Below are 27,131 nucleotides of genomic sequence, written 5' to 3'. Positions count from 1 at the left end.
AAGTTCCAGTTCGTACTCTGGAGGAACCCCATACTGAACTCTTATCAGTTGGAATTCGTCCGAAGTCAGAGAACAATGAATGGCGTCCGGTACAAAAATCGGATGAGGTTCGGCTCTAGCTACCGGTTCATCTACCGCCTGAGGACTCTGGGAGACCGAGACAGACAAACTCCTAGAGCCGCTAGAAGAAGAAGCCCTGGAAGACATCTAGAATCACATGGAGACCACTTACAGAGGCGAAATCCCTAAAAATTGGGGAAAATCGCGGACAAGGTCTCGGGGGACTGATGTGCAGAGCAAGAGGAAGAAAGATCGAATGGCAAAAGGAAGAACAAAAAGAGGAAGAAGTTCCGAGACTAACCTAAGCGATTCAGAGAGGTGCGAAGGTGCGAAAATGGAGACGGCTCGAGGAACGCCTAAGGCTAGAAAGGACGCTGAGAAAAATCGGAGTTCTCAGGGAGAAGAAGGGCGCCAGAACGAGACTGTCGGATAGAGCGGGACTCTTGGAGGAGGAGTGCGGGTTTAAATAGGCCCCGAGATCTGGCATAATGATGATTGCGAATCCCCTCTAACCGGTCTCTTTTCGCCGCGTGTCCCACTCACCACAGCGGACGATTAAAAAGTGGTAAACGGCTGACAGAGCCTTTATTGCACCATGACTTGAGCACCGTTCCGCTGCAGGTTCCAAAAGAGCCTCTTCGGATCGCCTCGATTTGAAAAGACTCCAGCGCATGCACATTGAATGTCAAAATATCTGAGGACGATTGCGCGCGGACATCAAGAGAGCAACTTCGGCTGTGACAATCTCTCTGTACTTTCTTCATTCAAAATTCAAACTCGAAAGTAGGGGGACTGGTGTTGGGTATAAAATACCCTCAGTCGAAGTTCTTGACGGGATTGACCCTCCCAGGACTCCTCCCGCTTTCGACTGCAGATGGTATCTCTCCGGACTTCTCCAACAGCCAGATTTCCACAGTGCTGACTGAATTCCCCCGACGGATGAACTCCCACTGCACCACCCGAGCTCCTTCAACATGAGTTCCCCCAGGCATCTATTAAGCCGCCCCAAGTGCTTACTGAACTCCGCCGCCAGCCGACCTTCTACGACTATCAGCTGTTCTCCGAATCCCTTCCAGACTTCTTCCAGCCAGGTTCAACTCCAATTCGAACTACCCCAGACTTCGTCAATGGCTGAACTTCTCCAACGGTAGATTCCTACAACTACCAGATTTCATCCAGACTCCTACGGGAGCCGAACTTCGTCCCCAACTCCTACTGCAGGTGGACTTCGCCCGGGCTTCTACGGGAGCCAGATCTCATCTCCGACTCCAGCTGCGGGAAGACTCCGCCCAGACTCCTAAGGGAGCCGAACTTCGCCCCTGACTTTGATTGCAGGTGGACTTCACCCGGGCTCCTACGGGAGCCAGATCTCGTCTCCGACTCCAGCTGTGGGAAGACTTCGCCCGGACTCCTATGGGAGTCGGACCTCGTTCCCGACTCCGACTGCAGGCGGACTTCACCCGGACTCCTACGGGAGCCGGGCTCCGCCCACGACTTCACTTACAGGTAAACTTTGTCCGGACTCCTACGGGAGCCGGACTTCACCCACAACTTCAATTGTAGGAAGACTTAGCCCGAACTCCTACGGGAGCTGGATCTCGTCTCCGACTCCGATCGAAGGAAGACTCCGTCCGGACTTCGCCCTTAACTTTGATTGCAGGTGGACTTCGCCCGGACTCCTATGGGAGCCAGATCTTGTCTTCGACTCTAGCTGCAGGAAGACTCCGCTCGGACTCCTACGGGAGCGGGACCTCCTTCCCGACTCCGGCTGCAGGCGAACTTCGCCCAGACTCCTACAGGAGCCGGGCTCCACCCACGACTTCACTTACAGGTAAACTTTGTCCGGACTCCTACGGGAGCCGGACTTCACCCACAACTCCAATTGCAGGAAGACTCAGCCCGGACTCCTACGGGAGCCGGATCTCGTCTCCGACTTCGGTCGAAGGAAGACTCCGTCCGGACTTCATCCCCGATCTCGACTGCTCGAAGGCTTCGCCCGGACTCCTACGGGAGTCGGGCTCCATCCTCGACCCCGACTGCTGGTAAACTTCGTCCGAACTCCTAAGGGAGCCGGACTTCGCCCCTGACTTTGATTGCAGGTGGACTTCGCCCGGGCTCCTACGGGAGCCAGATCTCGTCTCCGACTCCAGCTGCGGGAAGACTCCGTCCGGACTCCTACGGGAGTCGGACCTCATTCCCGACTCCGGCTGCAGGCGGACTTCGCCTGGACTCCTACGGGAGCCGGGCTCCGCCCACGACTTCACTTACAAGTAAACTTCATCCGGACTCCTACGGGAGCCGGACTTCACCCACAACTCCAATTGCAGGAAGACTCAGCCCGGACTCCTACGGGAGCCGGATCTCGTCTCTGACTCTGGTCGAAGGAAGACTCCGTCCGGACTTCGTCCCCGATCTCGACTGCTGGAAGGCTTCGTCCGGACTCCTACGGGAGTCGGGCTCCGTTCTCGATCCCAACTACTGGTAAACTTCGTCCGGACTCCTAAGGGAGCCGGACTTCGCCCCTGACTTTGATTGCAGGTGGACTTCACCCGGGCTCCTACGGGAGCCAGATTTCGTCTCGGACTCCAGCTGCAGGAAGACTCTGCCCGGACTCCTAAGGGAGCCGGACTTCGCCCTTGACTTTGATTGCAGGCAGACTTCGCCCGGGCTCCTACGGGAGTCAGATCTCATCTCCGACTCCAGTTGCGGAAAGACTCCGCCCGGACTCCTACGGGAGCCGGACTTCATTCCCGACTTCGGCTGCAGGCGAACTTCACCCAGACTCCCACGAGAGCCAGACTCCGAGCTCCTCTCAGACGGGCAACTAGCCACCCCCCTCCGCCAGACACTCCAGCCGGACTTCGACCGACAGGCCTGGACCCTCTAGCAGGCCACAGCAACGGCCACGACTCTGCTCCAGTTCCTACGATGGATTTCACGTGGCTCCATCACTCCCTGGCAGACTGCAATAATGGCTACGATCCTGCTCCACTTCCTGCGACGGATACTGTGCGATTCCTCTATCCTCTGGCAAGTCGCGACAACGGACGCCGCTCCACTCCCCGCGACAGACTCCACGTGGCATGTCCCGATGATAGCCATGATTCCACTCCACTACTCTTCGCAACAAACTCCTCCTGACTGTGGGCAGCCCACTACCGGACGGTTACAAATATCGCTATCAGTCTGTTGCTCCCTCCGCCTATAAAAGGGGGACCCCAGATACGTTATTCTCTAAGCTCTCATTTTTACCTAGAAACTCTGCTAAAATTTTCGTTCGAGCACTCCATTCTTGTTGAGGCAGAGAACTGACTTGAGCATCGGAGGGTCTTGCCGGAGCAACCCCACCTCCGGTTTAGACTTCTTTTGCAGGTCTCAGCGGCGACCGCGACTCCCTCGACTCCAGCTTCTCCGACGCAGGCGAATTTTTGCACCAACAGAATCTATTATCATCTACCTTAATGGGAGGCTATGAACTTGCTATCTCCATAACTATGTCATTTTAAAGACCTAATAATTTAGAAGATTTAAGATATGATGATGATCATTTATATACAAAAGAATCATGAAATCAACCAGCAATTAAAAAATGCTCCCACCGACTTCACTAAGTCTTTGAAGAGGACAAGAGACTAAGCTAGTCCAAGGACACCTTAATTAGTCTGACTAACTAATCTAGATAGCATGGGTGAACTCAAATCACTAAGCGACCTAATTGAAAATTGATTGACCATATTGATCAGGTAAGTGAAGATCGACGGGAGGGTCCTCATTTCTTTCCTTAGACACCATCACTGATCACGAAAGAGAACAGTCCCAATTAAAAACTCCTTTCAACTATTTGTCTTAGACACCTATTGGTTTATTAATTTTGATTTGGTCAGCCTAAGGATTCGGGCTCAACCATTGAGCCATAATTAGGTCCATTTAGTATAATCAAAAAATATGAACTTAATCAACTATAACTATTATGTTTGATGTAGAGTAATTTTGACCTAATCTTAATCAACTCTTAGATAGATTTGATCAATTGCTCACAAGGTTTTTTCTATTATGTATTTGATTTTAGACCCCAAGTCTAACCTAGTCAAAAAGATCGGATTCGAGTTAACCCATTGCCAAAAATTAATGTTTAAGCATAAATAACAGATCTTAAAACTAATTTTTTAGATCAAAATCCAACAATTAAACATGAATAAATCAGGTCTAAATAACATCCATACATCTCATATATAATGATAAATTTAGATCTAAACGAAGAACATCATATGTAACAAAAAAATTCAGATTTATTAACATACATTTAATGCAAGATAAAATAAATTATTTTTGCAATTCTTCTTCTTGATTCATACATGTACTCCTTTCACCATGGTCCTCTATAGCAGGACAGCCTTTACTATGAATTTCAAAGAGTACTAGGCTACTAATAATTACATATATTACACATACATAACTAGATTAATTATATCTAATGTAAAAATAGATCCTATCAAATATTAAATCTGAATTTCAGATCCAAATTGCATGAGAAATGTCAATAAATTAAATCATAAAACCCTTTTTTTAGATCTAATCTCAACCCATTCATGATCAAAAATTTGGATTTAAATATAATGATTAAAATAGTTTTAAAAATACCTTTCCAAAACTGATCAGCATGTACTAGGACAACCTTTGCAGTACATGTAATCTTTAATCAATTAGTTTTAGTTCTGAATTATTTGATATCAGATCCAATCATGATAGCATGTGCAGTGGAATAAGTTTTGGGCATGCACAAGTACAAATACAGAAACAGAAATTTATATCTAATCATATTAGATCAAAAATTACTTTACATAAACTTCAGATTTGAATCTAACTTTTACACAAGATATAAATCATCAGATTCAGATCTGAATATCCTGAGCAACCTGCTCAAAATCAGATCTGAATACACATCAAAATCTGGTTAATACTTGATCTGAATATCCACAGAAATTTGCTCAAAAATAGATCTGAATATTCATAGAAAACTCTAATCCAAAAACAGATTTGAATTCCCATGAAAACTCTATCAAAATAGATTTGAATTTTCACATGAATCTGGACAGCATCATATCACGATTTTATACATGAAAATCTGGTCAAAATCAGATCAAAATTTGTTAGAAATCAGGATGGAACCTGATTTGATTTCATATAAAAAAAAATTGGTCAAAATCCAAATCTAAAATTCTAAAAAAAATATGAACAGAACTAGATTTTTCTGACCAGACTCTATTTGTATTTAGATCTAAAACCTGGCTCTGATACCAGTTGAAGCAAAAATATCCAACAAAAATAGGATTAAAGTCGGATCCCCAAGAAAGGAAGAACATGTTTCAAAATTTTGTTCAACAAGTTATGAGTTATACCTTGATATGCAGTGGAAAAATAGATCAAGGTTGCTGAAAAAACTTTGCGAGAGCAGTAGATGCAGCTCCTCTACTTTGCATGTATGCCCAGCAACTCAAAAATGGGGGGATGAAGCCATGAGATTCTCTGCTTCAAAGGGGACCTTTTTCTGATTTTTTTTCAAAATTTTCAGTCTCTCTTTCAGGGAGGAGCGTGTGTCGGCTTTATATCTGTTCTTAGCGTGAGAATAGAAATCTGTTTGCATGCTAAGATCAGATTTCTACTCTCAACGTATGAATAGAAATTTTTTTTTTTTTGATTTGAATTCAAACTCCAAAGACCGATGAACAGCGTGATTCAAAACCCAATGCCGACGATCAACGTGAATAGAAAGAAAAAATTCAGCATGAACCCAATTTTTTGGTCCCACGAACAGAAATTCTGTTCACTAAATTTCTTTCTTATTCTTCTTTTTTTATTTAAATTCATAATTCAAATATATAAAAATACCTCCTGACCAGAAGATGGTTTTAATTAGAAATTTGGATCCTAATCAATTTAGGACTCGAACCTAATCTCCTTTAAATTCAGATCAAACAATGATCAAAAGTTCGGGTCCCAACCAAATTTGGACTCGAACCCCATCTCTTCACATTTTTTGGATTACAGATTAATTCAAGTTCATCCTCAGAATTAATTCTACAGCAAATATCCAGTGCTAGCTGGACATATCCTATATTTAATTTCGTATGACCTAGAACCTTAATTCTTAATTAAGTCTATTTATTCAATCAAGTCATCTACTTTCAAATTGAACATATAGATCTAAGTCAAGTCCTTTTCCACATCGCTCGACAATATGCGTGACTTCATAGATTCGAACACTAAGTTGATAATATAAGAACTAATTTCAGTACTAATCGAAGTGACCATCTAGTCATGATACTCGACATCCGAATAGGTCAAATAAATGCAAAGTAATATTCAAGAATCTTGATATATGGTTACTGCATAATTTACCCCTTTAATCCTCAATGCTTAGGATGACATCAGGGTAAATTGTCAAACTCTTTATCAGTCTTCTATATTGTATTTCAACCTTATAAATCTTGTGACTGATCACATGGATTACCCTGGTTAAGATTTTATTGAATTAAAATATAGTAAAGTATTATCTCCTATAATCTGGAATGGTCAATTCTATCTTGACTCATACACAGACTTTACAAATACTTGACGGTGTCCAGAAACTTTCCGTCACTGTATTGAAAATATAGATAGTCCAGCATCAAAACACAATGAGTTTCTTGCAAGTCACTTGGTAATCTCAGATCGGAGAGATACTTATACCCATATTTTTTGCGAAATGCTCTTGATAGTAGAGTGCTCTGCAACTGAGTCACATTTAGTGATAATGTACTTCTACATATCACCTGCATACCATATTAGTGTCTCCACACTCCTTGATTACGAGGACAACTAACCCATATAGCATACAATGACTTAAACTTGATAAATGTTATCGTCCTATTAATAACATATCATTTGATTACAAATATAATTTAAAAACTATTGGATAAATCCTCATCGTCTTTATCAAGTGCTTATAGTTCTAAGGACTTCATTATTTTAATAAGAGTTCTACAAGAAAGATGCAAAACATACGATGAATAGCCAAATAATATTTATTAATTTAATTCATATACAAATATATAATTGTTTACCATTAGATAATTGGCTTTAGGACACAATCTCAATATAAAGAACCCCCACCTTCTTTTTTGGTGTGCGGAATTTTTTTGTAGGTGACCGAAGTTCTGATTTGGTGCCTGCCGACTCTAGTGTTGTGCTCAATTCGAGCTGTCCGATCTAGCTACTCCACATCACCTAGTCGGAGAGGCGCAGTAATAGCTCTAGTCCTTCAAAGTCCAATCCCCACTTTTTTCGTACTTAAATTTCATTCTAATTCTGAGTTTCATTATAAATAGAGTAGGAATGGATACGAATCAGGTTGGACAATATCCATATCCATCAATTTCATATCCATACATGTCCCGTATCCATCTCGGATTGGATCGAATAAGAAACTTATAATGCAAGTGTTATAAAATAATTATAATTTTAAAAGAAAGATTTATATTAAGATTATATTGGATCGAGTTTGGGATGGGACATATCATTATCTATATCCGATCAGAATCTACTTTATGTGTTTTTCTAGAACTTATATTCATTTCAGGTCCTAATCAAATCGGATAAAATCTATTTGATCGAATCAGATATCCGATGAATTGATTAAAATTTTATCATCTGTAGAGCATAAGATATGCCGTTCTGATTTTAATTCCAGTTAATATAGATTTCAATTCCAATTCCCATACAGCAACTAACCAAACACATCTCATATGTAAATGTTTTATTAAATGGATCTAAAAGGAAAATTCATATCATTCCATATTCCCATTTTAGCAAACCAATTATGACCCACTATAAAGCAGGCGTTTGTTTCTAAATAAACCCTATACGGTCGAATCCACCGGGAGAGAAATTCCTCTGTGCCGAGAGTACGCGAGAAACTAGCACTTGTTTGCGTCGCCGAGCCCGGAGCCACAGGCACTCGCAATTTGTGGCGCCGTGCTTCTTTTTCGATCCCAATGGTGAGCTCTGCTCTTGATGAGTGTCCAAGGCTTTTTCCATCTCACGTTAATTTCTTGCCGTTATTTCATGTTAGGGGAAGTTTCTTTTTTTTTTTTTGAATTGATTTTGTTTTTTAGGGGAATGGGTGATGTTTTGGGACTATGTTTTTGTTTTTCTTGCAAGACATGTTTTCTTAACCCCAATTTTTTGAGGCAATGGCTGAACTTCAGACTTGGATTTGAAAACCTTGGAGATATTAAGCTAAAATTAAGGCCCCAAAGAAGAAGCCAAAGGAGTCAAAGTTAAGAATGTTTGTATGTTCGCTTCTTACTTTGGTGTTGCATCTTGGATACGATGGTATACAGCTTATATCTCACTTCCATGGTATATTTGCTGAGTAATCCAGACATCCTAAGTTGCTATCAAGTTCTTTGCTATATGTCCCACTTCTATGGCGTATCTAGCAACATATTCTTGTTTCTTAGCTCTCAAATTACCCTTATTTAGTATACAATTTTGTATCTCACTTCCATGGTGTATTTACCGAGTGATCCGGACATCCTAAGTTGCTATCAAGTTCTTTGCCATATGTCCCACTTCTATGGTGTATCTAGCAACATATTATAGTTTTAGCTCTTAAACTGCAGTTATTCTTCGAAACAGAAGGCTAAACAAAGCAGTGCTATTTCTGTCTTTATGATTTCGATATCCAGATGAAATTATTAATTCACTTTTAAACTATCAACATGAGGACCAAATTCTCTTTGCTTCATGCCGAAATTGTCAACAGGTGATCCCTTTAGAAGAACAAAGCCGGCTTAGCGCTCAATAGCATAACTCAAGTTGAACATTTGCACATTGTAACTTTTAATTCCAACGGCTTGAGCAGGAGGGATGATATTTATCTTATTTGTTTCTTTACTATTTGGTGGACACATGGATATAGTTTATTTTGTTCTTCACCAATACTTACTGAACTTGCTTTGGATTTTCTTTTTTCTTTTTAAAAAAAAATTGATATATATTAAGTATCATCTTGGTTTCTTTTATTTTACCTTGACACAAAGGTATAATTTTTTTCTTTAATTTTCTTTAGCAATAGAAGAATTGAAGTTTCAACAATGTGGCTATGCTCTTCATTCCAATTCTTGAGTTCGACCAGCACTTTGTCACATTTTGTCATCCTCTTGTTACTTCTAGCCAAAAGCGTATTACCATATGTTAGGAGAGAATGGTAAAGTTGTTCTCGCTTTCCCAATTCTTCAAATAGGTGGTGGCCGATTATTCAACCCAGAGGAAAATCTGGAAAGAGTATGAATTCAGATTGTTGTCCAGATATGGAGCCCAAGAAGGGGGGTGAATTAGGTCTTTTTAAAATTTTAAAAATTGAATTACTTAAGCAATGTGCCAAGATGAAGAGTGAAGTGTATCAACTTGCAATAGAAATAAAATCAAATACAAATAAGAAGTAAGCAAGTAATGAGCACAAAGAACAAAAGAAGATAGGCAAGCACAACAAACACAAAGGATTTATAGTAGTTCGATACCAATCCACTAAATGGATAACAATGGATTACACCACGTCGGACACTTCCGACCCTTGCCTTTCAAGCAAGAATACTTATTTTTCGGGTACAAACCAACCTTCAACACTCCGATTCAGGATTCGGATCAACTCAAACGAGTTTTGAAATCTCTCAAAACTCAAACACCCAAAAACTATTTGAGAAAAACAGAGTATACAAATTTCAGCACACAAATCCCTTAAATACATACGATAAAAGCAATATAAATACAATACTTAAGGGGTGGAAGCCTTTGTTGTACACTCTTAATGTACACACTTGATTGCTGCTGGAGAGTGGTTGGTGAGGTGCTTAAATGTTTCAATCTCTCTCTTAGGGCTGAAAAAGGCTTTTCTCGGATTTAATCTTTGAGCTTTCAAGAATCTTGTGATTTTCCACTTGAATAGAGCATTTATAGTTGTCATTCACCCTTGAGAATATCTTAGAGTTGGTTTAGAGCCATTGGAGAGTATTTAATGAGCATTAAATGCATAAAAAATGGGCTGAAAACTAGCCATTACGCGTGCTCGCAGAAATGGGGCGTCCCACTGGCATTGGGGCGTCCCAATTGGTCAGACAGAAAAATCCTGCTTTCTGTTTTGGTCTCAGGTCTCAGGGGGCGTCCCATGGGGCATCCCAATTATATGGGACATCTCAGGTGGGTCGTCCCACAACGTGTCATGATCCAAAATACTGCGTGCCAGCTGCCTAACAGAAGGAGATGACCCAGGTGGGTCATCCCATCATGTATTTAAGGTTCGAAACTTATCAGAACTCATCCAAATGCTCTCAAATGAATTCAAATCAGTTTCGACACTCTTAAAAGCCTTCAAAACTTCATCAACTTGCAGAAACTTCAACTTTTGACATATTTGATGAAGTTTTTCAAACTCAATCTCTTGGACTATCTGAAACATCATAAAAATAATTTTCAAAGATAGAAAACTCATTAGTAGTCTCCAAAATTATTTGTGATCATCAAAATCAATTTTTGGAGCAATAATCTTCCCCTTTTTGATGATGACAAAACATTTGAGTATTCATAAAAAGTATCTTTAAAGCTCAAGTAATTTGGATTTGTGAAGCATTAGAAGAACTATGCCAAGAGTTCAATCATAGAGAGTCATGATATACAAACTTTAATGAATTAACTCATTTAGCTCAAACAATTTATGAATGAATTAGATAATTTCTAAAGATTGTCCTTATTCAATCAAAATCCTCTTCTTTCTTGAATGGATTAGATTATTTTGGTCATTTGAAAACAAATCTCTCCCTTATATAAAGAGTGTATCATAAAAATTTCTTGGATTCTAGTATCGAAGCAATAGATATGAGAAGGGATATCTCTTTCTTTTTCTTGTCTTGATGTTAAAGCAAGAGAGAGACAGTTTTAGTAAGAATCAAAAACGAATGTATCGAGTCAATTTGGTATCAGTGCAAAAATAAGATTAGTAGAGCATTTAAGATAAATAGGTTGATCAGAGTAAGTTTTCAAATAGTATCAAAATGAATGTAAAAATAGACGTATCAAAGTTTAAAAAATTTGTGAATCAGCATCAGAGCTGTTAAAAAAAATAGGTGTAACAATATCAGAGCTTTTACAATTTAGTATAAAATACTGTATCAGAGCAAAAATTGTTAAAAAGCTTTAAAAGATTTTCAAAAGATTTTAAGAACTACACCATTTCACACTTTATCATTATATCATTATTTCTCCTCCAAATGCATTATTTTCTCCATTTACTTTTATTTCTCCCCCTTTATCATTATTTTTTATTTCTCTATTATTTCTCTCCCTTTTTGACATCATCAAAAAGAATAAACTAGAAGAGTAGGATATTTATAATGTTAAGTCAAGTATCAAGAAAATAGAGTATGATACCACATTCATCCATCCAACAAGAAATGATACTAAGCATTCATTCATCCAAAGAGACATAATAATAAACATTCATACAACCAAAGGGATATGATAATAAACATTCATCCAAAGAGACATCAGTAGAAAGGAAACAACCTCATTCATATACACCAAAATAGAGGTTATAAGAGCCATAAAGAGCATAAAGCTCTCATACATCCAATCTATAAAATATAACTAAGTAATCCAATACAAAATAAAGTCAGGAAGATAGGGCATTGAGCACAAGATCCAGATAGGTGAAGACATGATCAGCCCCATCCTCGATGGAAAGGTCTGGTCCGAGAAGAAGAAGCTGGAGGATGAAAGGCAATAGGCTGAATAAAGGCTGGCTCACTAGATGCAGAAGGTCTAGACTGAATCTGGATCCTAATGGCATCAAGCTGAGACAGGATATCCCTCACAGTCAATCGGAGACTATCCAGATCAGATGTCAGAAAATCCCTGGAGTCTGGGATATCTGTCCTGAGCACCTCGAGAGAAGAGCGAAGCTGTGACTGAAGTCTGTCTATCTCTCGAGCCAGGTCATCCATCTATGGTGCAGAAGAAGTCGATGTGCCCACTCCAGCAGAAAGAGAGTCTACAATCCGTCTGATCTCTCTTTCCAAGTCAAAAATCCTGCCACTGAATCTCCAAAGTGAGCTCTCCACACCCTTCAATCTGACACTCAAATCCGATAACAGCTCCATCAATGAAGAAATGTGTGGAACAATAGATGAATCCAATGATGAAGCAGGGAAGGCAGTGGAAGAAGCTGGCTGATACTGCTGTGGCTGCTGTGTCTGCTGCTGCTGTAGCTGCTGAAGGATCCGCTCTTGGTACAGCTGAAACTGGTGGAACTGCTGCATAACCTGATCCTTGAGCTGCTCCTGGAATTGCTATTGCTGGATTGATAATATGTCTGCTACCCTCTCAGCAAGCTGTCCCATGTTGATATCCCCCAAACTGAGAGTAGGTATGGTATGACTAGGTGGAGGTAGTCTAACTGAGGATCCTGCCTCAGGCTCCGAAACATGATGATCTGCTGGGCTCGGCCTAGGCACAGGAGATGAAGGACCCTTCCCCTCAGCATGCTCCTCATCCTCATCACTATCCTCCTCTGTAGCACGACTCTTGGCCCACCGGCCATCAACTCTCATAAAGCCCATCCTCCTGAGTGGTTGTTGTAAGTGTCAGTGTATGACAGCCTACAAACAGTCTCTCCATTAAAACTGACTCCATCCTCTCTAAAGATAACTGTGAGGGCCATACCATAGGGCAAGGGAGCCTTGGACCTGTTCAAAGCTTTCCTCATAGCATCAATCATCAGAAATGGAAGGTTCAGGGGAGATTCTGAAACAACATGGTGCATGAGACATATGTCTCCCCCTGTCATCAGATCATATCTTCTCCCTCTAGGAAAAAAAATCCTGAAAACCATATGGTGTAGTCTCATCTCCGCACTCAAATCTTTAGCTTCAATTTTTAGAAAACCTTCCACATTATCCCTCCCAAGTATGGTCCTAAGTCCAATTTCTTTCTTAGGTAGCTTATCCAAACAACTACCTTCACAGGGCATTTGAAGTAATCTACTTAGTCTTAGAGCATTTAAAATGATCGGAACACCCTTGACAGTAAATTTTAAAACTCCCTCAGAGAAAAACAGATTGGAATAAAATTCCTTCACCAAATCTATGTAAACTGGTTCAGATAAGCTCAAAAAGAATTTCTAACTTTACCTAACCATCTTCTCCCCAATAAAAAATCCATCTTGCCTTAAAAACTTGAAATTAACAATACTATCCAATGCAACTTTTCTAGCAGACAAGGGGATCTTACTTGGTGTCACAGGAGGTGAAGCATGGGCTGGCTCTTGAGCAATTTTCTTCTTTCTTTCCTCTGCCTCCAGGGATCTCACGGACTTTCTCCTTTGTGGCATCCTCATCTTGGGGGCCATGATGCAAGAGAAAGATGGAAAATGATCTTAAGAGCGGAGAAGGGTTGGATCGAACTGAAATCAAGGAGGAGAAGTCAGTTTTTGAGAGGTTTCCCATGGATTTGATGGCTAGGGTTTGAAAATTTAGGGAAAACCGAAAATGAGCCGTGAGAACCAAGGATTTGAGAAGAACGAATCTTGGTTTGGAGGAATTTTGAGGTTTTTGGGAGAGCAAGGATGTGGATTCTTGAGTAGGACGAGAGGGAGAGGAGAAGACTTGGGATTTGAGGCATCCCAACTCTCTGTTCTATTGAAAAATGATCGGATGGGCTCACCTATAAGTGACCTACCCGCATGAATGGGATGTCCCATAGGATACCCCATTCAGGGCTCTTTCAGGTGATAGGGAAAATGATTTAAATAAAGAAAAAAATCAAAAGAAAAAATCAAAAAATGGTCACATCGAGTTGAGAAGGTCATGGAGGGTCTATGTAAATTTTGATGTGATTTTTGATAGAAAATTTTAACGGGTAAAAATCCAAGAAGGTATCTGAATAGTATTGAAAAATTTTTAAATGACTTTAAAAATTCTTAAAAAATGGTAGATGGCTCCCAAAATTAGGATAATGAAATTAAAAATTTTTAGAAGAATTTTGAGAGCGAAATTATGATAGAAATTCAAATAGAAGGATCTAAGATGCCCAATTCTCTCCTAATTTCACAAAATTTATTTTCATTAAGGGCTTTAGTGAAAATTTCAGCTAATTAATTTTCAGTATTTATATATTCAAGTATTATGTCATTATTTTGAACATGTTCTCTTATGAAATGATGTCTAATTTCAATGTGTTTTAACCTAGAGTGTTGAATTGAATTTTTGATCAAATTGATGGCACTAATGTTATCACATTTTATGGGAATGTTTTTAAGTTCAATACCAAAATTCATGAGTTATTGCTTAATCCATAAGATTTGAGTATAGCAACTTCCAGCTTCAATGTATTCGGTCTCGGCCGTGGACAAAGCCACTGAATTTTGCTTTTTGCTAAATCAGGAGATTAAGTTTACTCCTAAAAATTGATAAGTTTCATTAATACTTTTTCTATCAAGTTTACAACCAGCAAAGTCAGCATCTGAAAAACCTATTAAGTCCATAGATGATTGTTTTGAAAATCAAAAATCTAAGTTTTGTGTTCCTTTTAAGTATTTAAAAAAAATTTTAACAGCATTTAAGTGTGATTCTTTAGGATTTGATTGATATCTAGCACACATACATATATTGAATATTATATCAGGTCTATTTGCAGTCAGATATAATAAAAATCTTATCATGCCTCTATAAAATTTTGTATCAATACTTTTATCATGCTCATTCTTTTCTAATTTACAGGAAGGGGTCATAGGGGTACTAAATTTTTTAGCTCTCTATTCCAAATTTTTTTAATAGTTCTCTTGTGGACTTACTTTGGATGATGGAGATCTTTTCATTTGTTTGATCTGGAGTCCGAAGAAGAATGTGAGTTCTCCCATCATGCTCATCTCGAATTCTTCCTGCATAAGTTTGGCAAATTTTTGGCACAAATTTTCATTAGTAGACCCAAATATAATGTCATCAACATATATTTGTATGACTAGAATTTTTTTTATCTTTTCTTTTTATAAAAAGAGTAATGTCAATTTTTTTTCTTGAAAAATTATTTTCTAATAGAAACTTAATCTTTCATACCAAGCTCTAGGAGCTTGTTTTAATCTATATAATGCTTTGTTTAATTTAAATATATGATCTGAAAATTTATGGTTTTTAAAATCAGAGGATTGTTCAACATAAATTTCTTCAGCAATATAACCAAAAGTTTCATTAAAATAAATTTCTTGTTGTTGATTATATCCTTTATCAACTAATGTTGCTTTATTTTTTATAACATTTTCATCTTCATCTAATTTGTTTCTATATACCCATTTGGTTCCTATTATTGGGTGATTTTTAGATCTTGTAACTAGTGTCCAAACATTATTTCTTTCAAATTGATTTAATTCTTTTTACATAGCAATTATCCAGTTATTATCTTTTTCAGCTTCATCTATTGTTTTATGTTCTAAGTGAGAAACAAAAGCTACATAATTGCAAACATCTTTAAGTGAAGATCTAGTTCTTACATCTTGTGTCGGATCACCAATTATTAATTCTTTAGGATGATTGTGGACATACGTCCATTCTTTTGGAAGATTACCTGTGTCTTAAGGTTGCTCTTGAATATTCTGATCATTGATATTTTCATCATCATATTTTTCATCTATCTGATCCTTGTTTTGTTGATCCGAGTCATTTAGGGTGAGCTCCTTCATTCCATCTTCTATGATACCTGCATCATCAGCATCCTCTCTCTTTCTTGATGGAAAGTCATTAGTTTCATCAAAAACAACATGAATTGACTCTTCCACTACTAGTGATCTTTTATTAAATACTCTAAAGGCTTTACTAGGAGTGAAATAGCCAAGAAAGATAGCTTCATCAGATTTAGCATCAAATTTACTTAAGCTATCTTTGCCATTGTTCAAAACAAAACACCGACAACCAAAAATATGAAAATAACCTATATTTGGTTTTCTACCATTCCATAGTTTATAAAGTGTTTTCTTTAAAATTGATCTTATTAAGGTATGGTTTAAAATATAACATACTGTGTTAATTGCTTCTGTCCAAAAGTACTTTGGAAGCTTGCTTTCACATAGCATAGTACGTGTCATTTCTTCTAGTGTTCTATTTTTTCTTTCAACTACTTCGTTTTGTTGAGGTGTTCTAGGTGCTGAAAAATTATGATCTATATCTTTTTCATCACAAAATTCTTCAAAATCTTTATTTTCAAATTCAATTTCATGATCACTTCGAATATAAATGATTGGTAAACCTTTTTCATTTGAAATTTTTTGGCAAAACTTAGATAATGCAGAAAATACTTCATTCTTAGAAGCTAAAAATAAAACTCAAGCAAAACACGAAAAATCATCAATGATTACAAAACCATATCTTTTTCCTCCTAGACCAGTTATTCTTGATGGGCCAAATAAATCCATATGCAAGAGTTCTAGAGGTTTAGAAGTTGAAACAATATTTTTAGATTTGAAAAAAATTCTTGTTTGTTTACCTAATTGACATGCATCACATATTTTATCTTTATTAAAACTAATTTTTGGCAAACCAAAAATCAAATCTTTTTTGATGATTTTAGAAAGTGTGTGCATACTAATATGTGCAAGCCTACGGTGTCAAAGTCAACTAGTCTCATTAATTTTAGCATTCATGGCCATAAGACATTGCATGCTTTGTAAAGAGAGATTATCCAAATCAACCATGTATACATTGCCATGTCTATGTCCAATGAATCTAGTGCTAGCATCAGTGGAACTAGTTACAATGCACATAGATGATTCAAATACTATTTTATAACCTTTATCACACAATTGACTAATACTTAATAGGTTATGTTTAAGATCATCTACAAGTAAAATATTTTCAATGCAAGTGGAGGGAGTGATATCAATGTTACCGATATCGATGATTTTTCCTTTGCCATTGTCTCCAAAGGTGACCATCCCTCCATTCTTGGCTTCTAATGTGATGAATTGTGATTCATCACCTGTCATGTGTCTTGAGCATCCACTATTAAGATACCACTTCCTTTTTGTTGCTTGGGATGCAAGACATACCTGCACACATGAGATCAAATTTTAACTTTAGGTACCCAAGCTAACTTGGATCCTTTGGGGTTAGTCACAATGATTTTTTTTGAAACCCATGTTTTCTTAATTTTTCTACCATTAAATTTGTTTGATGAACATGTATATGCTTTATGTCCTACCATACCACATCTAAAATAAGTAACATTTGGCAAATTTCTTATGGATTCATTGACAAAAATATTTTTGAAGGACTTTTATTTTCTTAGAGTGTTGTAGCCAAGTCCTGCTTTATCATATACAATCTTTTGACTGTCAATAATCATCTGAAGTTTGTTTGAACTTAAAGTAAATTTGTCAACTATAGGTTTTAACTTTGATATTCCTTCCTTTAGTTTTTGATTTTTTTTTATAAGAGTTTTATTTTGACTAGAGAGTTTATCTTTTTCTTTTATTGATGATTAATTCTTTAGATCTAATTCTTTATTTTTCTTATCAATTTCTTCTTTTTTCTTACTTAATTTATGGTTTCTTGATTTTAGATTTTTATTTTTAATTCCTAATTCTTTTAGGTCATTTAAGAGCTCAGGAAAAGCTTCTAATAATTCATCATAAGTAAATTCAGATTGAGTTTCAGATGATACCTCATTTTCATGTGCCATAAGGCACAGGTTGGCTTCTTCCTTGATTTTTTCATCAGTGGTGGAGTCGTCACTGTCACTCCACATAGTCATCATGGCCTTCTTCTTCTTGAACTTCTTTTGACCTTTCTTGAGTTGAGGGTATTTTGATCTGAAGTGGCTATGGGTTGCTCCTTTTCTTTCTCTTTACTTGGCTCCCTCTTAGCTGGTGGCCTTCTCTTGGTCCCTTGTCTTTTCCTTTTCATGAACCATCTGAATTTTCTAGTGATTAGGGTCAAGTCTTCATCTTCTTCGCTGTTGTCTGATTTTTTTTGAGTCATCTTCTTCTTGAGCTATTGACTTAAGGGCTATGGTCTTTTTTCTTCTGGTTTCCTCCTCAATGTGCTGCTTCATGGCCAGTTCATGGGTCATGAGGGATCCAAGTAGTTTCTCCAATGGTAGAACATTCAAGTCCTTGGCCTCTTAGATTGCAGTGATTTTCGCTTCCCATGATCTTAGTAATGATCTGAGCACTTTTCTTACAAGATCACTGTTAGAGTAATATTTGTCAAGACTTTTTAAGCCATTTATGATATCAGTGAATCGAGTGAATATTTGAGTTATTAATTCTTCAGATTTCATTTTAAACAGTTCATAGTTGTACACAAGTATATTGATTTTAGATTTTTTTATTTGGTTTGTACTTTCGTGTGTGACTTCTAGCCTATCTCAAATTTCTTTAGCAGACATGCATGTGAAAATATGATTAAATTCATTAGTATCCAAAGCACAATATAAAATACTCATAGTTTTAGCATTGAGCTGAGCCATTTTCTTATCAAAATCATCCCATTCACCTTCCGACTTAGGAATAGACATGCCATCAATCAATTTGATGGGTGTGTGTGGTCCATTTATTATGACACTTCCCATGTCATAGTCAAATGCTTGAATGAAAATTCTCATTCGAGCTTTTCAATAGGTGTAGTTTGACCCATTGAAAAATGGAGGTCGATTTGTGGATTGTCCCTCGAATAGGGATGTGCCAAATTGGACTACCATGGATTTTTAGCTCTTGATGGTTAAATCAAGCAAGAACTAGATACCCGGGCTCTGATATCACTTATTATCCAGATATGGAGTCCAAGAGAGGGATGAATTGGGTCTTTTTGAAATTTTAAAGATTGAACTACTTAAGCAATGTGCCAAGATGAAGAGTGAAGTGTATCAACTTGCAATAGAAATAAAATCAAACACAAATAAGAAGTAAGCAAGTAATGAGCACAAAGAACAAGAAAAGATAGGCAAGCACAACAAGCACAAAGGATTTATAGTGGTTTGGTGTCAACCTTGTACCTTTATCCACTCTCCAAATCTCTATTTGGGAATTCAATCTATTAAATGGATAACAATGGATTACACCACGTCGGACACCTCCGACCCTTGCTTTTCAAGCAAGAACACTTATTTTTCGGGCACAAACCAATTCTCAACACTCCGATTCAGGGTTTAGATCAACTTAAACGAGTTTTGGAACTCCCCAAAACTCAAACACCCAAAAACTATTTGAGAAAAACAGAGTATACAAATTTCAGCACACAAACCCTTTAAATATACACAATAAAAGCAATAGAAATACAATACTTAAGGGATGGAAGCCTTTGCTGTACACTCTCAATGAATTTCACACTTGATTGCTATTGGAGAGTGGTTGGTGAGATGCTTAAATGCTTCAATCTCTCTTTTAGAGTTGAAAATGGCTTTTTTCAGATTTAATCTTTGAGCTTTCAAGAATCTTATGATTTCTCATTTGAATAGAGTATTTATAGTTGCCATTCACCCTTGAGAATATCTTAGAGTTGGTTTAGAGTTGTTGGAGAGCGTTTAATGAGCATTAAATGCATCAAAAACAGGCTGAAAACTAGTCGTTACGCATGCTCGCAGAAATGGGACGTCCCACTGGCATTGGGGCGTCCCAATTGGCCAGACAAAAAATCCTTCTTTCTGTTTTGGTCTCAGGTCTCAGGGAGGCGTCCCAATTACATGGGACGTCCCAGGTGGGTCGTCCCACAGCGTGCCATGATCCAAAACGCTGCATGTTGGCTGTCTAACAGAAGGAGATGACCCAGGTGGGTCGTCCCATCATGTTCTAACCTAGTTTTTCATACATTTAAGGTTCGAAACTTATCAAAACTCATCCAAACGCTCTCAAATGAATTCAAATCAGTTTGTACACTCTCAAAAGCCTTCAAAATTTCACTAACTTGCTGAAACTTCAATTTTTGGCATATTTGATGAAGCTTTTAAAACTCAATCTCTTGAACTATCTGAAACATCATAAAAATGATCTTCAAAAATAGAAAACTCATTAGTAGTCCCCCAAAATGGTTTGTGATCATCTAAATCAATTCTTGGAGCAACACAGATGACCTGACAAATGAGAAGATCATACTAATGTTAATCTACCTTTGTGTTGCTGGATTCTACCTCCTTGTATATATATTTCTTTTGATTTCACATGTACATGAATTTTCTTTCCTTCAAGTTATGGCTAAAGAATGAGGTTATCATCTTGTAACAAGCATTGACTTCCCGGCATAGTGACAATGGCATTAGAAAACTAAACATGGATATACATTTTTTACTTGAACTCAACAGCAATATAAATTTCTCGATTTCTCATTTCCATTTGAAACCATCAATTTTACATTTTTCAGGAATTTTGCAAATATGTGGCAATCAAAAGATGCTCTTTCACTGGCCAAACAGAAGGTTTTGAACTCTTGTTTGGTACTTTATGTAGATACGTGGTACTGAAAACTGTTTCCATTCATGTGGTCAACACAAGTTGTCGACAAAATTGGAATGCTTTAAATTATCTACCAATGCAACAAAAGATACAACCTAAAACGGTGCATTTGCAGAATGTTTTGATTGCTTGGAGAAGGCATGTGAAACTGTTAGCTTCATGTAAATCTGATTAACAGTATGATGGATCACCTTTTATGTTTAATCATGGTTAATATGCCTAAGAGTTATTTTGTGATGCATAACTTCATATAAAGGACTAGTAGCTGCAAGTCTTGTTATAGTAAACAGTATCAATATTGTCACTTGGTTAAAATAGGATGCACTCTGGCTTTACTAGGCCTCTTGCTATAAGACATTGTAAAGCCATTGATATCTTCATTGCTGTAATACACTTCAATGAGGAGTTACTGTTTATATGATATTCTTGCTGGAAGGTCTCTTCCTCAATTATCAGAGCAGTTATTTGGATTCTTATGCAGAACTCTTTGATGACTTATAATCAAGGTGGAAAGAAAAATATGCTAATTGTTAGAGGTTATTATTTTCATTAAGCCAATCACTGAAACAAAATTTGTTATTTAGTGCTTTGGTTTGAGACATAATGCACAAATTGTAAACGGTGATGGGATGTGGTCTGATTTCCATGTCCTGAATCAAAATTCCAGACTCATGGTCGACTTATGGTCCTAAACCTATAGCCCAATCTCAAAACAAGTCTGGCATTTGTTACAGGATTTATTATTAATTACTAAAGGCCTGGTTAAAAAGAGTATAGTTATTTCTGTGTTGGTTGATAAATGTAGACCCGACTAAGTAAAATCACTAGACCTGATTATGTACTATTCAGAAAGAAACTTAAATCTCATCAACGCACTATTGAAGTTGTAGCCTTGGGATCTGTTGCCTCTGTTTTACTATTGGGAGAGGGTGGATGTGAAGGGAAATGGGATAGCTATTTCTTTTCTTTTTTTTTTTTCTTTTGGGGTGGGGTGGGGTGGGGGGGGGGGGGGGGAGGCAAGACATGGAGGTCTGTTACAACTTCTAGTTTAATATTTTTATTAGCTTTAAGATACCTGGATAGTTTTAGGGTCATTCTACATATAAAACTAGAAGCACAAGCCTATGTTTGACCTATGCAAGTGTAAGGTGGGATTTATTGTGCATGTGGTACATAGACAAATATGTATACATTCGTATGGAAGCATGCATTATGTATACAGGAATTAAGAATTTAAAACTGACTACCGAGTCATCTCAAGAAAAAAGTGTTTATTGATATTAGAAGTGTTTACTTATTAAACTTTTGAAAATTTTTATTTCTCAAAGAGCTATTAGATGTTAAAGAATACAAGTTCATGAATAACCTATTAGTTAATTTGTGGTCTAACTTATGTGGATTAATCATTTAAGCTTTATCTTTTTGTTAATATGCATGAGATTTGGGGGACTGTAGATCAGCATGACTCATTGGCATTTATGTTGTACCTCCGAGATCATGCACTTTACTATATCCAACCTTCCATCCTCTCTTCATTTGGACACTTCAAATATCTTAGGTGGTTGGTTCCCTGTTCTAGGTGCTTGAAGTGTGCAAATCATATGGAAGGTTACTTATTAGGAAAATGACCTTTAAATTTCATTGCATCACCTTCTCTTTCCCTCCCCAACTTCATGCAAACTTGGCACTGCTTAGAGTTGATATCAAGTTGAGAACCTGTTATAAGATGCCTTGAACTTTGATGAATCATACCTCACTTCAGAAAGTCCTTATTTAGATGGAATAAGGCTTATTCTGATTAGGGAGAAGGCTCGTCGGATTCTTATTTATTTATGTGGAGGTTGAGTAATTAAGTTTAGGGTTAATGTTAACATAGAACACTGCTATTTTTGGTAATAAATAGCTGGTTACAGTTCATGATTTCGTCGAACATGCAATACAGTTTATTGGTTCAACCATGCATATTGTAACATTCCTCTCCTCTGCAGAGTCTTAGAAACCTCTCTGTTTAGGTCGTTCCCCTGTCAAAACCCTTTCACACTTCAGTTTTTAAAGCATATTGAAGGAAAATTGAGAATGCTGCTGTTTCTTATAGAAGCTCTTAGTGGCAATTTTATAAATTGTACGAGCACCCTGAGGGACAAGTCTTTACATTGCAACTGCAAACTCTGGAGGAAAGATCTAATAGTAAGATGCAGACTTGTCAGCGGTTTCAATTTCCTCATTGAGAAAGACAATAGATGAACAATTGCATTGCTTAGATGTTGGAAAAGCATTAATTTTTGTTGTTATATGTTCTATTCAGATAAATTATTTAACAACTTTACACTGTTGATGTATTTAAAAATTTCTTTGTGAAATTTCTCCAAATGACCTTAACCTAGCAATATGTTTTTTTTTTTTTTTTTTGTTTGAAGTTTCTTCTTTTTTGCAAATACATATTCTCCTTGAAATGCAATTAGAACTTGATAAACCATTTCCTATGCGGTATGTAGCATGCTAAGGCTGATATGCATTTCTTAAGAGGCCTAAATGATACCGTTTCAGAAAATAAATACAATACATTGCCTTACATATATCATGGATTCTATATACAACAAAAATGTAGGAAATCTAATGCATAGGCATGGAAGCAACTTGTTTGAATCATTGACTGAAGACTGCAATTTACATCATATTTCAGAATGTAAATTTACTGAAATAGATTATCCAGTAAATCATAATCATGTTGGAAAAAATTGGCAGCAGCAACGAATATTTGATTTTTGATTCATCTTGTAATCTTTTACCATCGTTTTGTTTGACATGTGATAGTTTTTGATTCAAACATTCTAATAACCAATAAGCATTTATTACAACTAGTGCAAGTACAGGATATACTCTTATAATGCTGTTAGCATTCTTTTATAACGCTGCTAGTATTCTTTACATACAGGATTCTTAGCACCATCAGATATTCTGATACACTCGGCAAGTAGGATTTAGTGAGATTTAGTTCAAAGAGGAAATAGGCAATTTTTATAATACATGGAGATTGTGTGGTTGTGTACATGCATGAGAGGGGGTTGGTGGGGGAGGTGTGTGAGAGAGAAGAGATTTTTAAGATCAGTATCTCTGATGTTCTACTAGAACAAATTTCAAAAAGCTAGCATGTCTGATTTAAGTAAAAGAAACTTCTGCACATGTCCATATTACACATATCTATAAATTCATCCCCTTTAAGAAGTTGAACATAAGTGTGGACATGGACTTCATAATTACAAATATACTTTCTAATACTTATTATTAGAGAGACAAAAAGTGATATTAGCAATTATATGTTTGAGATTGTAGGCTGGCACTAATTGTTTTTGCCGCAACATTTTCTGAATTTGAGATCACTATCTATTATGGCATTTCATCTGAACCATGTTTAAATGGTGATCTGTAATGTTTCTTGTAAATTAGTTTTACTAGGCAATTAGGAGGCATGGCATTAATTATCTATTAAGTTATTCAGAGGGCAATCAATATCCCCATCAAATTGTTTCTAATGCTTGACACTTCAACCACTCTTTTCAGACAGACCATTCAGTATGCAGTTCCAATACTCACCGCAGACACTGCAAAGCCCCTGTGGCAGCACGTAGCCTCTCCTCCCAAGAATCAACTAATCGTGCTAGTAAACATCCCTATCTTCACTTGATATCTTGTACTGATTTCTGATTTGTTAGTTGTATCTCCAGTGAAGCACATGAAATGATTCTTCTTAAGAAAGAGAACATTAACTAGAAAGTATATTTAAGAATTTGAGATGGGCTTATATATCTTTCTGCTTATTAATTTGGCTGTAACAGTTCGACTGATCCATTTTTGAAGAGTTTTTTCCGCACATTTATTATCTGAAAAATGACAATGCAGATCTATGCCTACCATCCAAAAGCAGCAAGAATGGAGATAACAAAGTCGAACATTGTGCCCCCTTCTCGAGTCCATCAGATTCTGCTACAGTTGATGAAAAGGATGAAATTGTTCCACTTTCAGGAAAGCCCTATTTCGCATGTGTTATGACAAAGTCTCAAGTGCAGGCCCCCTTTCAACTGGTAATTACTTTTGATATCTTACAACCATCATATCAAAATTATTTTAAACCTTTGCCTTCCAACATTTCTTTAATATCTTGCTGCAAGTTTTCTATAGATGATTGAACTTGATATATTTGGCACTTGTTTGATATCAACTGTTGGAAGAAAAATGGTTATGACAAATGACTTTGAACAAGCTATTAATATCATCAGGTGCTCTTGTGATTTTTAATTATGAAAAATTATAGAACAAATTGAGACAACCTTTATTGCAATATTGATTGATGTGTTTAATATCAAGCCAAACCACGAACCAGCCCAAGGACACTGGATCTGACTTGACAGAACCCATATCTTGGAATGATGGTTCCCAGCTATCTGGCATACTTTATAATGAGCTATTTCTTTGAGTGCCAATTAGATTCAGTACATCACATCTTCTTCTTTGGTTTTGTTGAATAGACGATTCCAAAGAACATTTGGATGCTACTTCCATCTGCCTGTGTTCCTGCGGTCCTCTCTTACCGAAACAAGACTTGGGAGATGAGATACTATGGTGATCGAAACTTGAGAAGATTTGATAGTGGATGGAAACATTTCGCGGTCGACAACAATCTAAAGATTGGAGATGCTTGCGTTCTTGAACTAATGGACGATCAGCACTTGAAGTTTCAAGTTCAAATTCTCCGAGGAGACATCCCGAGAGAAATTGTGGAAAGTGGCTGCAGTTTTGACACTCCTATCATGATTGAATAGGATCATTAGCTTGAGAATATGCAAGTCTTGAATTTCAGGTACTACCGTTGTGTGCTTGTAAATAAAACACGTACGTTTTGGATCTCCTATCTTATAAAAATATCTTACATTTATGTGCTTAATTTTGTTGATCATGTTGATTAAAAAGTGTGGTAGCAATTTGGCCATCTTTCTATGTGATAGATTTACTGGTAAAGGGCTTGATGCATGGACGGGTTTCCTCTATGGATGCATCATCTTTTGAGCTTAGCCAATGGAGTTGGTGATTAAGGAACTGTAATTCACACATGATGCAGCCACTGGTGGATCCTAAGTCCTTGTTCTTTTTTTTTTCCTCCCTATCATATGGAAAAGAAACTCTGAAAGATCAGACTCCAAGCGATTCAAGATATTGGCATCATCGATGGGAGGTAGAAGAGGTGGTTTCGATGTTGGTTTTGGAGGACTCAATGGTGGGAGACCTTAGAGGCAGAAAAGGTGAGAGCTTTTTTCGGGTTAATAGAGAAGTCTTCAGAGGAAGGAGGATAGAATCTTTGGTTGCTGTCGGACATCTGGCGAAAAAGAAGCCCAAGGTTGTTCTTTTAGGTGCCAAATGCCATCCATTCCCACTGGGACATAAAAAAGCGGAAAGCACTAGAGAGATAGTGCGGTCTTTAGTCCATCGAGCAGTTCATCTATCTGCAACAACTACTCTTCGGCAGAGCTTCTACTCATTATTACTATACCAACAGAGCTGTTTTCGTTCTCCTATTTCAAGGAAAGATGTTCCCTTTTAAGAAGGGAGCCTGTTATCTTTGCAGTGAGTTAGGCCCCATCAGACTCTTGTAGGAATGAGATTATGTGCTTCTGTTGCAAAGGAGTTGGCTTCTCTTCTCGTGCTTGTAAATCAGCCCTACAGCCACCTTCAAAAGGGAAAATGGAAGCCCGGGGAAGATGGACTAGAACATTCATCTACCCCCCATGATGTTGAAGCAAGCTAGGGCTTGTTTCAACAAAGCCCTATGCACTAGAGTAGTTAAGCTTTACCACTAGGCATGGCCAACAAATCTCGAGCTCCTAGCTTGCTCTAGAGTTGCAGAAACTTTTATCTAGGTTTGACTCTAGGACAAATTGCTTCTTGATCACCTTCCCTAATAGAAGAGAGGTCATTAAAGTGCAGATGAGAGGAATCATTAAAGTGAGGATTGCTCTTTCTCGGTCTCCTCTTGGTCTATCAAGGATGGTGGAAGATATCATTGCCTCCAACATCACGTCCATCTACATTTATAGAATTTAATCAAGAATCCTTCAACATTGTGATTTTTTGTAAGCATATTTCCATCATTCCAAAAACCATAGATGTGGCGTCTGGTGTCTTTGCTTGGATGAAAATAGGAATTGTGAACCATAGACGTGGCATGTGGTGTCTTTGTTGACTTGATGAAATAGAAATCATGAACGTTGCCTCAACTCCCTGCCTCTACTAGATCTGGGTGCATTATGTGCTGGAGTCGATAAGATAAGAGGTTGTCAGCATCCTCCAACTTGAACTCTATTCGAGTAAACGCAGCTTAGAACTTGCTCCAGTGAGTCGAACTCGGCATACCGAAACTTGATTCAAACAACAAAATTTGATGCTGTTATGGAAATGATCCACTCCCCTACATGCAGCCCGATTCGTCAGTGCTCAGGATCTTATCTTTTTTTTTTTGGTGAATTCAAAAGTCCATCGAATTCCTCCTATC

General features: G+C 37.7%; 1 protein-coding gene across 2 annotated transcripts; it reads left to right on the top strand.

Moving 5' to 3' along the window:
• The first annotated feature begins 7,918 nt into the window (after positions 1-7,918).
• Positions 7,919-25,529, top strand: LOC105036506 (B3 domain-containing protein Os04g0386900). 2 transcript variants are annotated; one of them, XM_073247074.1, is made up of 5 exons: positions 7,919-8,096; positions 20,496-20,550; positions 24,149-24,248; positions 24,488-24,669; positions 25,114-25,529. In XM_073247074.1, the coding sequence occupies exons 2-5, from the start codon at positions 20,509-20,511 to the stop codon at positions 25,405-25,407; spliced, it is 618 nt and encodes a 205-aa protein (XP_073103175.1). In that variant the 5' UTR covers positions 7,919-8,096; positions 20,496-20,508; the 3' UTR covers positions 25,408-25,529. The 2 variants fall into 2 exon arrangements, with proteins under 2 accessions (XP_073103175.1, XP_073103176.1); XM_073247075.1 differs by lacking the exon at positions 20,496-20,550 and having other exon boundaries at positions 7,926-8,096.
• The last annotated feature ends 1,602 nt before the right edge of the window (positions 25,530-27,131 follow it).

Source organism: Elaeis guineensis, chromosome 12, assembly GCF_000442705.2.
Source record: "Elaeis guineensis isolate ETL-2024a chromosome 12, EG11, whole genome shotgun sequence".
Classification (NCBI taxonomy): Eukaryota; Viridiplantae; Streptophyta; class Magnoliopsida; order Arecales; family Arecaceae; genus Elaeis; species Elaeis guineensis.
Note: the sequence above shows the minus strand (reverse complement) of the source record. Positions and strands in the feature narration are given on the sequence as shown.

Coding starts and splice junctions, on each gene's coding strand:
- LOC105036506 (XM_073247074.1), top strand. CDS start 20,509: ATGTGGCAATCAAAAGATGCTCTTTCACTGGCCAAACAGAAG. Junction 20,551..24,148: donor TTTCACTGGCCAAACAGAAG/GTTTTGAACTCT, acceptor CACTCTTTTCAG/ACAGACCATTCAGTATGCAG. Junction 24,670..25,113: donor TGCAGGCCCCCTTTCAACTG/GTAATTACTTTT, acceptor TTTGTTGAATAG/ACGATTCCAAAGAACATTTG.